At 42.3% G+C, this 9,701-nt stretch overlaps 1 protein-coding gene across 1 annotated transcript; it reads left to right on the top strand.

Annotated features, from left to right (window-relative positions):
* Window positions 1-521: 521 nt before the first annotated feature.
* On the top strand, window positions 522-3,995 carry LOC136161218 (T-cell surface glycoprotein CD1e, membrane-associated-like). Its single transcript, XM_065925891.1, has 6 exons — window positions 522-690; window positions 989-1,285; window positions 1,868-2,146; window positions 2,391-2,669; window positions 3,075-3,168; window positions 3,290-3,995. The coding sequence occupies exons 1-6, from the start codon at window positions 630-632 to the stop codon at window positions 3,444-3,446; spliced, it is 1,167 nt and encodes a 388-aa protein (XP_065781963.1). The 5' UTR covers window positions 522-629; the 3' UTR covers window positions 3,447-3,995.
* The last annotated feature ends 5,706 nt before the right edge of the window (window positions 3,996-9,701 follow it).

Below are 9,701 nucleotides of genomic sequence, written 5' to 3'. Positions count from 1 at the left end.
GAGCAGAATGAAGGGACAGAAGGGGACTGAGATGACAGGTAGAACAGGCAGGTCAAGTGAGAGGAGTGAGGGTTGATTCCAGAGGGAAAGCAGTTGGTTAGGAGAGAAAAACAGGGAAGACCAAGAAGGAGGGGAAAGGTAGCCAAGTGGCATACAGGAGGAGGAGACCACAGAAGGATGAGGGCGAGGAGACTGCTGAAAAGGCCACTGGGCATCACTGATCACCTTCCAGCACTTCTTCTCATAGAGGAAGACATTGAGAAGCCGAGTATGGACTCGATTTCTCCAAGACTAAAAGATGCTAAGTATTCCAGCTAAATCATAGACAATAGACTTCAGAAGCCAGGACTGGATGCAGTAGAGGGGGTCAGGAGGGCATAGGCACAAGCAGAAGAAAATCAGGAAGCCAGCTAGTGGGAGAAGGGGAGGGGAAGTGAGACTGTGTGGGAGGCCCGTGACTGCCAGAGGCTGTAGGGTTTCTCTAGCAGGGAAGTCGGCAGAGGCAGAGGTTTGCATGTTGGTGTGCCAAGGGAAGTCAGATGAGAGGGCGAGAGGGTAGAGAGGGGAACCGTGTCTGAGCTCTGAGGGCAGCTTGGCTGTGCAGGCATCCTTCACCTAACAGAGCTTCAATGCTGCTTCTGCTACCTCTGCTGTTCAAGGGACTTCTTGGCCATGGCACAAGCACAGTGGGTAAGATGATCCCAGATGGAAAGATACCCTTGGCTGGGCACTGCAGGGTGGAGAGGTTCTGGGGAGGCCCCAGGGGAAGGGAGTAATGCACCTACAGGATACCCTTGGAGTCTGCGCACAAGGTAAGTTCCAAGTAAAGTATTCTTTGTCATAGTCTCAGTTAATCTGCCTGATTTTGGGGAGAGGATGCTGGCCCAGGGGCAGAGGCTATGGGAATATGTGCAACTTGTGTAACCATCTCCATGCATCCTCTCCTCTATGGGGCCAGCTTTCCCCATGCTTTCACTCCCTCTCTCAGATCCTCAGGTTCCAGGACCCCATCATCTGGCTGCAGAAGAATCCCCCTCCTTCCGCATGATCCAGATCTCCTCCTTTGCCAACCACAGCTGGACGCACACCCAGGGCTCTGGCTGGGTGGGCGACCTGCAGACTCATGGCTGGGATAGTGTCTTGGCCACCATTCGCTTTCTGAGGCCCTGGTCCCAGGGTAACTTCAGCAAGGAGGAGCTGAAGAACATCCAGGCACTCTTGCAGCTGTACTTCCACAGTTTCCCACGGGAAGTGCAGGCCTATGCCAGTCAGTTTCAGTTTGAATGTGAGTTCCTTATTTCAAGATAATATTTGCCAGAAGGCTCTGACCATCTTTCAAAGGATAGATGGAATATGGACGCTGACATTGTTCCTTGTCTCTTCTTCCGCACTGTCCCTCTGCTGCAACCTTCACCACCACTCCCACTCTATTTCTCCCACCCCAATACACATAGCTCTCACACCTCTGAAAATACCATCACGTTCTAGACCTTGAATAACTGTCTGCTCTTGATCTTCTGCCCAGCACCCTGGCCTCAGAGTCAGCCCTTCCCAACCAAGACTCTGCTCTCCTTTCTTCCGTGTTTACAAGGTTCTGCCTGTACCTAACCACTCCCTGGTCTGCTCTTCCAGTCTATGCCCTCTATTTCCCTAACAGCCTTCTGCCTAGCCCTCCCCTTAATTATTTCAAAATACCTTTATTACCTCCAAATTTTCTTCCCACAAACTTCCTTTCCTTTTCCTGTCCCACCTCTGGCCTTCCATGTGATCCCCCGGCAAGTTTTCCTTCCTTTAAATCTCTAGGTTCTTTACTTTCCTTCCCTGTAATTCTTTCCATATTGATTCTCTCTTCCTTATCTACCCGCAGACCCCTTTGAGCTCCAGGTATCATTTGGATGTTTAATTCATACTGGGAAGGCTTTGGAAACCTTCTTAAATGGAGCGTATCAAGGATTAGATTTCCTGAGTTTCCAAGAAAATTCCTGGAAGCCATCTCCAGGAGCAGGAAGTCGAGCTGAGAATGTCTGTAAGGTGCTCAACCACTACCGAATTATTAAAGAAGTTGTGCAAAGGCTTCTCAGTGACACCTGCCCTCGGTTTCTGGCAGGAATCCTTAAAGCAGGGAAGTCAGAACTGGAAAGACAAGGTGAGCCCAACTCTTTCTCCCTTCCGATTCCTGGGGCTTCCACACCTGTATTTGAGTTTTCTACTCTTTATCAACCTTTTGAAACACATAATAAGAAGCTAGAGGGTGAGATGTTTGGATTTAGAATTACTTCCTAGAAAAGAGAAAGGAGTGATTACTCAAACTACTTAAGGAACCTTAAGTCACTAAGCTGTAGCCTAGGGTGCCCTCCTAAATTCTATTTCTCCTCCTCTTTCCTCTGTAGTGAAGCCACAGGCTTGGGTATCCAAAGGCCCCAGTCCCGGGCCTGGCCGTCTTTTGTTGGTGTGCCATGTCTCTGGCTTTCATCCAAAGCCCATATGGGTGATGTGGATGAGGGGCAAACAGAAGCACCCAGGGTCTCGGCGAGGTGATGTCCTGCCCAATGCTGATGGGACCTGGTATCTCCGAGTAACCCTGGATGTGTCGGCTGGGGAGGCAGCTGGCCTGAGTTGCCGAGTGAAGCACAGCAGCCTAGGAGGCCAGGACATCATCATCCACTGGGGTGAGTGAGAACTGGGGCCTGATGGGAGGTGATAGTCTTCTCATAGTAAAAACAGCTAATGAGTGAGGAACTTAGAAAAATGGCCAGAAATGCTATGCACAAGAGGATACAGGTGGGGGAATCCATGAAAAGAAGGGTGCAGCATGACAGCAGCTAGATTTTAAGAAAATGCAAGAAGAGGATTAGAGGTACTAGAGAGAAAAAAAAGGAGGACCCAGAGATTTGATGAAAGAGAGAAAAAGTGGACAGATCAGAGACACAGACTCAGGAAGAATTGAAATGAGGACTCTAGAAAAGGTGGAGTAAAACTCTGGGGAGGTCCCGCCACTGTGAAATGAGAAGCATTAACTGTGGTAGAAGAAAGAGCACTTTATAGATTGATTTTCTCATTTTATCCCCACCCAGGTGGATACTCCTTCTTCTCAATATTGATTTGCTTAATTGTAATAGTTACCCTGGTCATGCTGGTTATAGTTGATTCATCATTTAAAAAGCAGAGGTGAGTCTTGTCTTGTTTTGTCTCTTCAGCTTCTTATCAGCTTATTCTTCTTTCTTTTTTCCTACCTTTCTCCTTTATCTGATTTCCCTTATCTGACCGAGATCTTCTTTTCCTCCCACAGCTCAAATCAGGATGTCTTCTCTATCTCCCACCCTGCCTTTCCCACAGAAGCCAAAACCAAAGACCCCAGGAATTTAGGACATCAGCTCTGCTTGGCACAGGAATCATGGATCAAAAACAGACTCTTGAAATGGAAAGCCAGACTAAGTCAACTCTAGTGTCATTAGTTTTACCTTCCACATAAAATCCCTTTCTGGTTCTGTTTAAACATGATTCATAGCTCTAAACTAAGCATGATTTTGCTAAAGCGGTTTGTTCTGTCAGAGACCCACACCCTTTTGGAAATCTGTTTTTTTCCCTCCCATCTTCCAGAATATCTTTTCTACTTCAGCCACATGTACATCACTTTAAATTTTAATTCAGATGCCTCTTTCTTAAGAACTTCCCTGGATCGTCCAGGGGAAAGCTCTTCTTTATACCCCAAATTGGACTGTTCTTCTTAAATACACTCATCTCTTCCTACTCCAAGCAGTAATTTTAAAATTTTTGTGTTTTTCTCTCATTTGCTTGAAAGCAAGATTTATGTGTTTGTATTTGTGTCCATGATCAAAAGCCTCACCTGGTTCATGGCAGATTGTGGGCAGGTAACCTGTGCAGTTGTTGCCATCTCAAAATCCTGTTCATTTTTGAAGGAGATCCTGCATTTTCATTTTATACTGGCCTCACAAATTATGTAGCTGGTTTGTCCTGAAAGAGATCTTTCTCAATAAATACTGACTGAAATAAATGTATTGTCAAATAAGTTGTCTTAATCCTTTTCCTCTTTGGCATCTCTGTATCATTTGGCTATGCTCTTATTAAAATTCTTTCTCTGTCTCCCATCAAAGGTGAAAGGGGCAGCTAAGTGTTTTAGACTTTGTAGCTGTCATGGTGTTCATACATCTTCAGAGATATTTAAAGAAGATAATAGCACATGAGATTTTCTCTTGTCAAAGAGTTAGTGGGGTTCGGCTGACATTCCTACTTCTCTGAGATTGTGTATTACTATATGTGTCTTTGTGGATACACATATTCAGGGGATACATTCATATTTGGGGAAGTTAGGAAGAGAACATGGAGACTAAGGACTATTTTTATGGACAAAGCCAAGCAAGGAAGGGATACTCGATATAGGGCATTCCCAAGTGTCCCTTGGGATCATTCACTTATCCAATATGAACTCTTACACATGAACAGCATGTTGAGGTCTGTCCTTTCCGTATTGAGAGTTCATCACTTTCTGAATGCAGAAGGTATACAGACAGCCTATCTAGAGGCAGCCACCAGATTTCAGAGAGGAAGGCAGAATTTTAACAGACTTTTGGAGCAATAAATAATGAGGTTCCATCCCCTGGTAGAAGGTCCTTCTCCATCAAAATGAAGATGCTCAGGTAGGAAACTTTCAGTATCTAACTATCTCAGGTGTGAAATTTAAGTATAGTTCTGATATCTCCTATTTGAATAGAATTTTTCACCAGTACCCTAATTTTTTTGTCACCATAGTTCTTGAACTTCTTATATGGATCAGGTTAACTTCTCTGGTCCTATATCTAATCTTTCCCCTACTGGATATTATGCTTCTTTGACACTAGACTTCTTTCTGTCTTTTATTAACATCAAAATTCTTTTGGCTTATGGCACAATTATGCATATTTTCCCCTCCACCTGGACCATTCTTCAGTCAGATATTACATGGATTATTTTGGGACACTTTTCAGCTCTAAACTCAAGTGTTATAGAGAGGTCTTTCCTTAAAAGTTTAGGTAAAGTAGCACATACCACCTCAGTCACATCCTGCTCCAATACTGAATTAGTAAAAATTATCTCACTTATTTTTATGCATTAAGTGTCATTTTCATCTGAAATTTAAGCACTGTGACATCATAAATTTTATCTGTGTTAATGAAATTTGTATACTAGTGCCTAGATTGGATATAAGTAGCCTGATATAAAGGGGATGATTAAAAAATATTTTTGTTGAATCAACAGGTGATATAAGCTTTGACTAGCTAGAAGAGATCTTAAAGTCTGCAGTCTCTATCTGATTAGCCATAGATTTTCAGGTACTAATATGTTTCTGAAGTGCAGTTCTAGTGTCACTGAAAGATGTAAGTGAATCATTGTTTGTTCTTCTTTTTTTTTTTTTGTGAATCATTGATATTGTACAAAGATAGTAAAATGGCCATTGTCATCTCTCTCTTTTCTTCAAGTTATTGTCTTTATAATGTGTCAAGATCTCAAGCAACAGATAAGATCTTAGGAATGAGGGAGGAAACCTTGGAAAATCTTGTCAGAGTCCTTCCTACTGTGAGTGACAAGTCCAGTTCACCATAATGTGCTACTCTGGATTTCTCTGCTGTTGCTAAATTTTAATGATCTCCAGGAAATCTCTTAGGGAAGGATGAAAGTTGTATTTAGTGACTTTCAGGAAACTCTGGGTTCTTGAACACAAGATTGCATTCTAATTCTACTTTCAACAAAGTACTATAGTTGAGAACTGGGCATAAATTTGGGTGAGGCACAAGATATACCTCCAGAAGAAGATGGATCTAGGATGCCTGCACATATGCACCCATCAATAAAACTGGCATAGATAGGTTCAAAAAGAGCCCTGAGAGGTGAACATATGCTCACATTGCCAGAAATACCAGTTCAACAGGATTTGGGAAAGTTTAAAATATTGGTTCATGAGATTGCCAGAAAAGTTCTGTGTCATCACTGTAGTATAAACTTTTGGGCTGGGTAATTTAATCTGAGCTCCTGGGTGAGGATCTAGTATTTAAAAGCAAAATGTATCACTTGATCACTTAGAGGTGTCATCTAGTTCTTTCTGTTACCATATCATTCTGGATGGAACCCTGGAAGATTGGACTTAATGTTCTAGACGCTGGGGTGGGTTTTTCCACAATTAAGGTTAATACTTTCCATCCCTGCAAGCTATAAGACCAAGGAGGTAACCTGTTTTGCTGACAGTGCAAACCTGGACCTTACTGTATTCTGTTGTGTATACAAATGTGGTAGAAGCAATAGGAGATGGGTTTGGAAAAAGAGATGCAGGTGTTGTTCTTGGTTGTTGGTAAATTTCTCTAGGAATAACATTAATTGTTGGAGGCAGGCTGTAGTAGGACTGAATGAATCAGAATATGCTGGGGTCCAAAGTCAGAAAAACATTGTGACCATATGCTCTTGACAAATCATGGGCTTGGAGAATGTTTATCTGAAATCTTCTGCCTAATGAATGAAATAAACTGAGGATGTGAAAGATGTGAGTAAGTGGAGCAACATAAACTGAAACAGGGATCCAGGCCTTCAGTTTTATCACTTGCAGATGAAAAAAGATATTCACACAGCACCTGCTTGGGAGCCTGTGCTCAAGGGTAGAGGTATTGTTAAAAGTCTCTTCACGAAACCCACAGACAGCATCTACTATATAGATCTTAGGGACTTGGAATTTACCCTTAGAGATTTAAAACTAGCTTACAAATTTTCTTCATCAATCATTTTTCTTTTCTTATTTTCTTCTGTAATCTCATCATTTTACTAGTTTCTCAAGATCACAAATTTCTTCTCTTTGCTTCATCATTCTTTCTGAATAGCCAGTCTCCAAAGCCTACTTTATAAGTTTGCCTATGTTCTATTCCCTATTCCATAATCCTGAGCCAAGTGTGAACACCACTGCCAAAAATGTAATACAAGTCAATGACCCCATTATCTAGAATGCTGCTGCCGCTGCTTCTAAGTCACTTCAGTCGTGTGAGACTCTGTGCGACCCCATAGACGGCAGCCCACCAGGCTCCCCCATCCCTGAGATTCTCCAGGCAAGAACACTGACTGGAGTGGGTTGCCATTTCCTTCTCCAATGCATGAAAGTGAAAAGTGAAAATGAAGTCGCTCAGTCGTGTCGGACCCTTAGCGACTCCTTGGACTGCAGCCTACCAGGCTCCTCTGTCCATGGGATTTTCCAGGCAAGAGTACTGAGTGGGTTGCCACTGCCTTCTCCATTATCTATAATGGGATGACCATAACTTGAGCATTAGCTCAACTACTACAGTCAATGAGAAAATTACCCGTTTTATGGTTAAAGCTGACTGGATGATAGAATACACTTAAGTGGAGCCTGCAGTAGGTTAAACACTCTTCTACAAACTTTATACATATTGACTCATGGAGTTCTCAGAACAATCCTGAGCTAGGTACTATTATTGCCATTTTATAGATGAGAGCACATAAGTGACTCAAGTTGCTTGGTCGTGTCTGACTCTTTGTGACCCCACGGACTATACAGTCCCTGGAATTCTCCAGGCCAGAATGCTGGAGGCTTCATAGCCTTTCCCTTCTCCAGGGGAATCATCCCAACCAAGGGATCAAACCCAGGTCTCCCTCATTGCAGGCAGATTCTTTTCCAGTTGAGCCATAATGGAAGCCTCATAGGGATACATAGGCCCATAGGATACATAGGCCACATAACTAATAAGTATTACAGGTAGTTTTGCTTCAAAATCTATGATTTAAGAACTACACTGCAGACTCAACAAATAATTAGGAGCATCTACCATGTGATAGATACTATGATATGTAGTGATATACAGCAGAGATCCAAGAGTAAAATACCCTTACACATAGAACTTACATAGTAGAGGGCAGGGGAGACAGACAACAAATAAATAAAAGAATTATATGTGAAGTCATGACATATGCAATATTTAAGAAATGAATTGAGGGAAGGGGATCAAAGGGAAAAATGGTTATTATTTTAAAGATGATGGACAGAATGTGGCACTCAAGAAGATGGCTTTTGAGGAGAGACCCAAATCAAGAACAAGAAACAAGCCATGTAGTATTTATGGGAAGAACATCCCAAGGAAAGGGAATACAAATAAGAACAGCATTGCACATAGGAACTGTTCTAAATCCAGCACAACTGTACTGGAGTAAGTGATGAAGAACATGGTAGAAGCTGAGGCCACTGAATCACAACACTGCCATTGAAAGTCATTGGAGAGTTTTGAATTAATGTGTAGCACTTGTTAGGCAAAAGGACATGAGTCCTTAAACACAAATACTGTCTGGTCTCACCATTGTTGCTGTTTAGTTTCTAATATCTGACTCTTTTGTGACCCCATGGACTGTAGCCCGCTAGGCTCCTCAATCCTTGAGGCTTCCTAGGCAAGAATACTGGAGTGAGTTGCCATTTGCTTCTCCAGGGACTCTTCCTGACCCAAGGATGAACTCATGTTTCCTGCATTACATGCAGATTCTTTACCACTGAGCCACCAGGGAAGCCTGGTCTCATCATTAGCTGGCTATAAAATGGAGCACAATTTTATCTATAGCCAAATTGCAGTGATCCTTATCTGCTTACTGAGTGCAGACTTAGTCTTACTAAAAGTGCACCTCACCTATGCACACAGAGCAGTCTTTCAGCATCAATTACAAAGTAGCATCTTGTTTTTCCTCTCTAGTTTATGCTTCCACTTGTCAACAGTCTGCTACCCACAAGGTTGCTTGCAGGAGCATCATAGCTTCCATAAGCATTTGCACAATCTTAGGTACCTTCTGCAGGTATGCTCCATTCAGATACATGATGTACTTACTACTCTGTTCTTCTTTTTTCTTTTTCCAGAGGGAGTGCAGGGCTGATGATGACTTAATTTGATTTCTTTATATAATTTTAAAGGTTATTTTCCATTTATAGTTATCACAAAATATTGGCTATTTTCCTCTTGTACAACACATCCTTGAATCTATCTTACGCTCAGTGGTTTGTACCTCCCACTTCCCCACCCTCATGTTGCCCACCTCCTCGCCCTCCCCCTACAGGTAGCCAGCCACCAGCTTGCAGTTCTCACTAGTTACTAGCTAGTTTTAATTAGCCACCAGCTTGTAGTTCTCACTAGTTACTAGCTAGTTTTAATTAGCCACCAGCTTGTAGTTCTCACTAGTTACTAGCTAGTTTTCACCAGCCACTAGCTGGTAGTTCTATCTGTGAACCTACTTCTTTCTTGTTATATTCACTAGTTTGTTGTGTTTTTTAGATTCTACATAGTGGTGTCTCACAGTATTTGTCTTTTTCTGTCCAATATTTCGCTTAGCATAATACCCTCTAAGTCTATGTTCCTGCAAATGGCAAAATTTCATTCTTTTTTATGACTGAGTAGTATTCCATTGTGTATATGTACCACATCTTTCTCCATTCATCTGTTGTTTGACAGGTTGCTTCCATACCTTGACCATTGTAAATGATGCTGCTATGAACATTGGGGTACATGTATCTTTTCAAATTAGTTTTTTTTTTAAATATACCGAGGAGTAGAATTGCTGGGTCATATGATAGTTATATGGTAGAGTGAAAAAGCTGGCTTAAAACTCAACATTCAAAATACTAAGATCATGACCTCTGGTCCCATCACTTCATGGCAAATTGATGGAGAGAC

Source organism: Muntiacus reevesi, chromosome 1 (genome assembly GCF_963930625.1).
Source record: "Muntiacus reevesi chromosome 1, mMunRee1.1, whole genome shotgun sequence".
In the NCBI taxonomy this organism is placed as follows: domain Eukaryota; kingdom Metazoa; phylum Chordata; class Mammalia; order Artiodactyla; family Cervidae; genus Muntiacus; species Muntiacus reevesi.
Note: the sequence above shows the minus strand (reverse complement) of the source record. Positions and strands in the feature narration are given on the sequence as shown.

What these genes read in the sequence shown, in the direction of transcription:
- LOC136161218 (XM_065925891.1), top strand. Translation starts at nt 630, where the DNA reads ATGCTGCTTCTGCTACCTCTGCTGTTCAAGGGACTTCTTGGCCATGGC. An exon ending in CCATGGCACAAGCACAGTGG is followed by an intron (nt 691 to 988) that starts GTAAGATGATCC and finishes TCCCTCTCTCAG; the next exon opens with ATCCTCAGGTTCCAGGACCC. An exon ending in GGACATCATCATCCACTGGG is followed by an intron (nt 2,670 to 3,074) that starts GTGAGTGAGAAC and finishes ATCCCCACCCAG; the next exon opens with GTGGATACTCCTTCTTCTCA.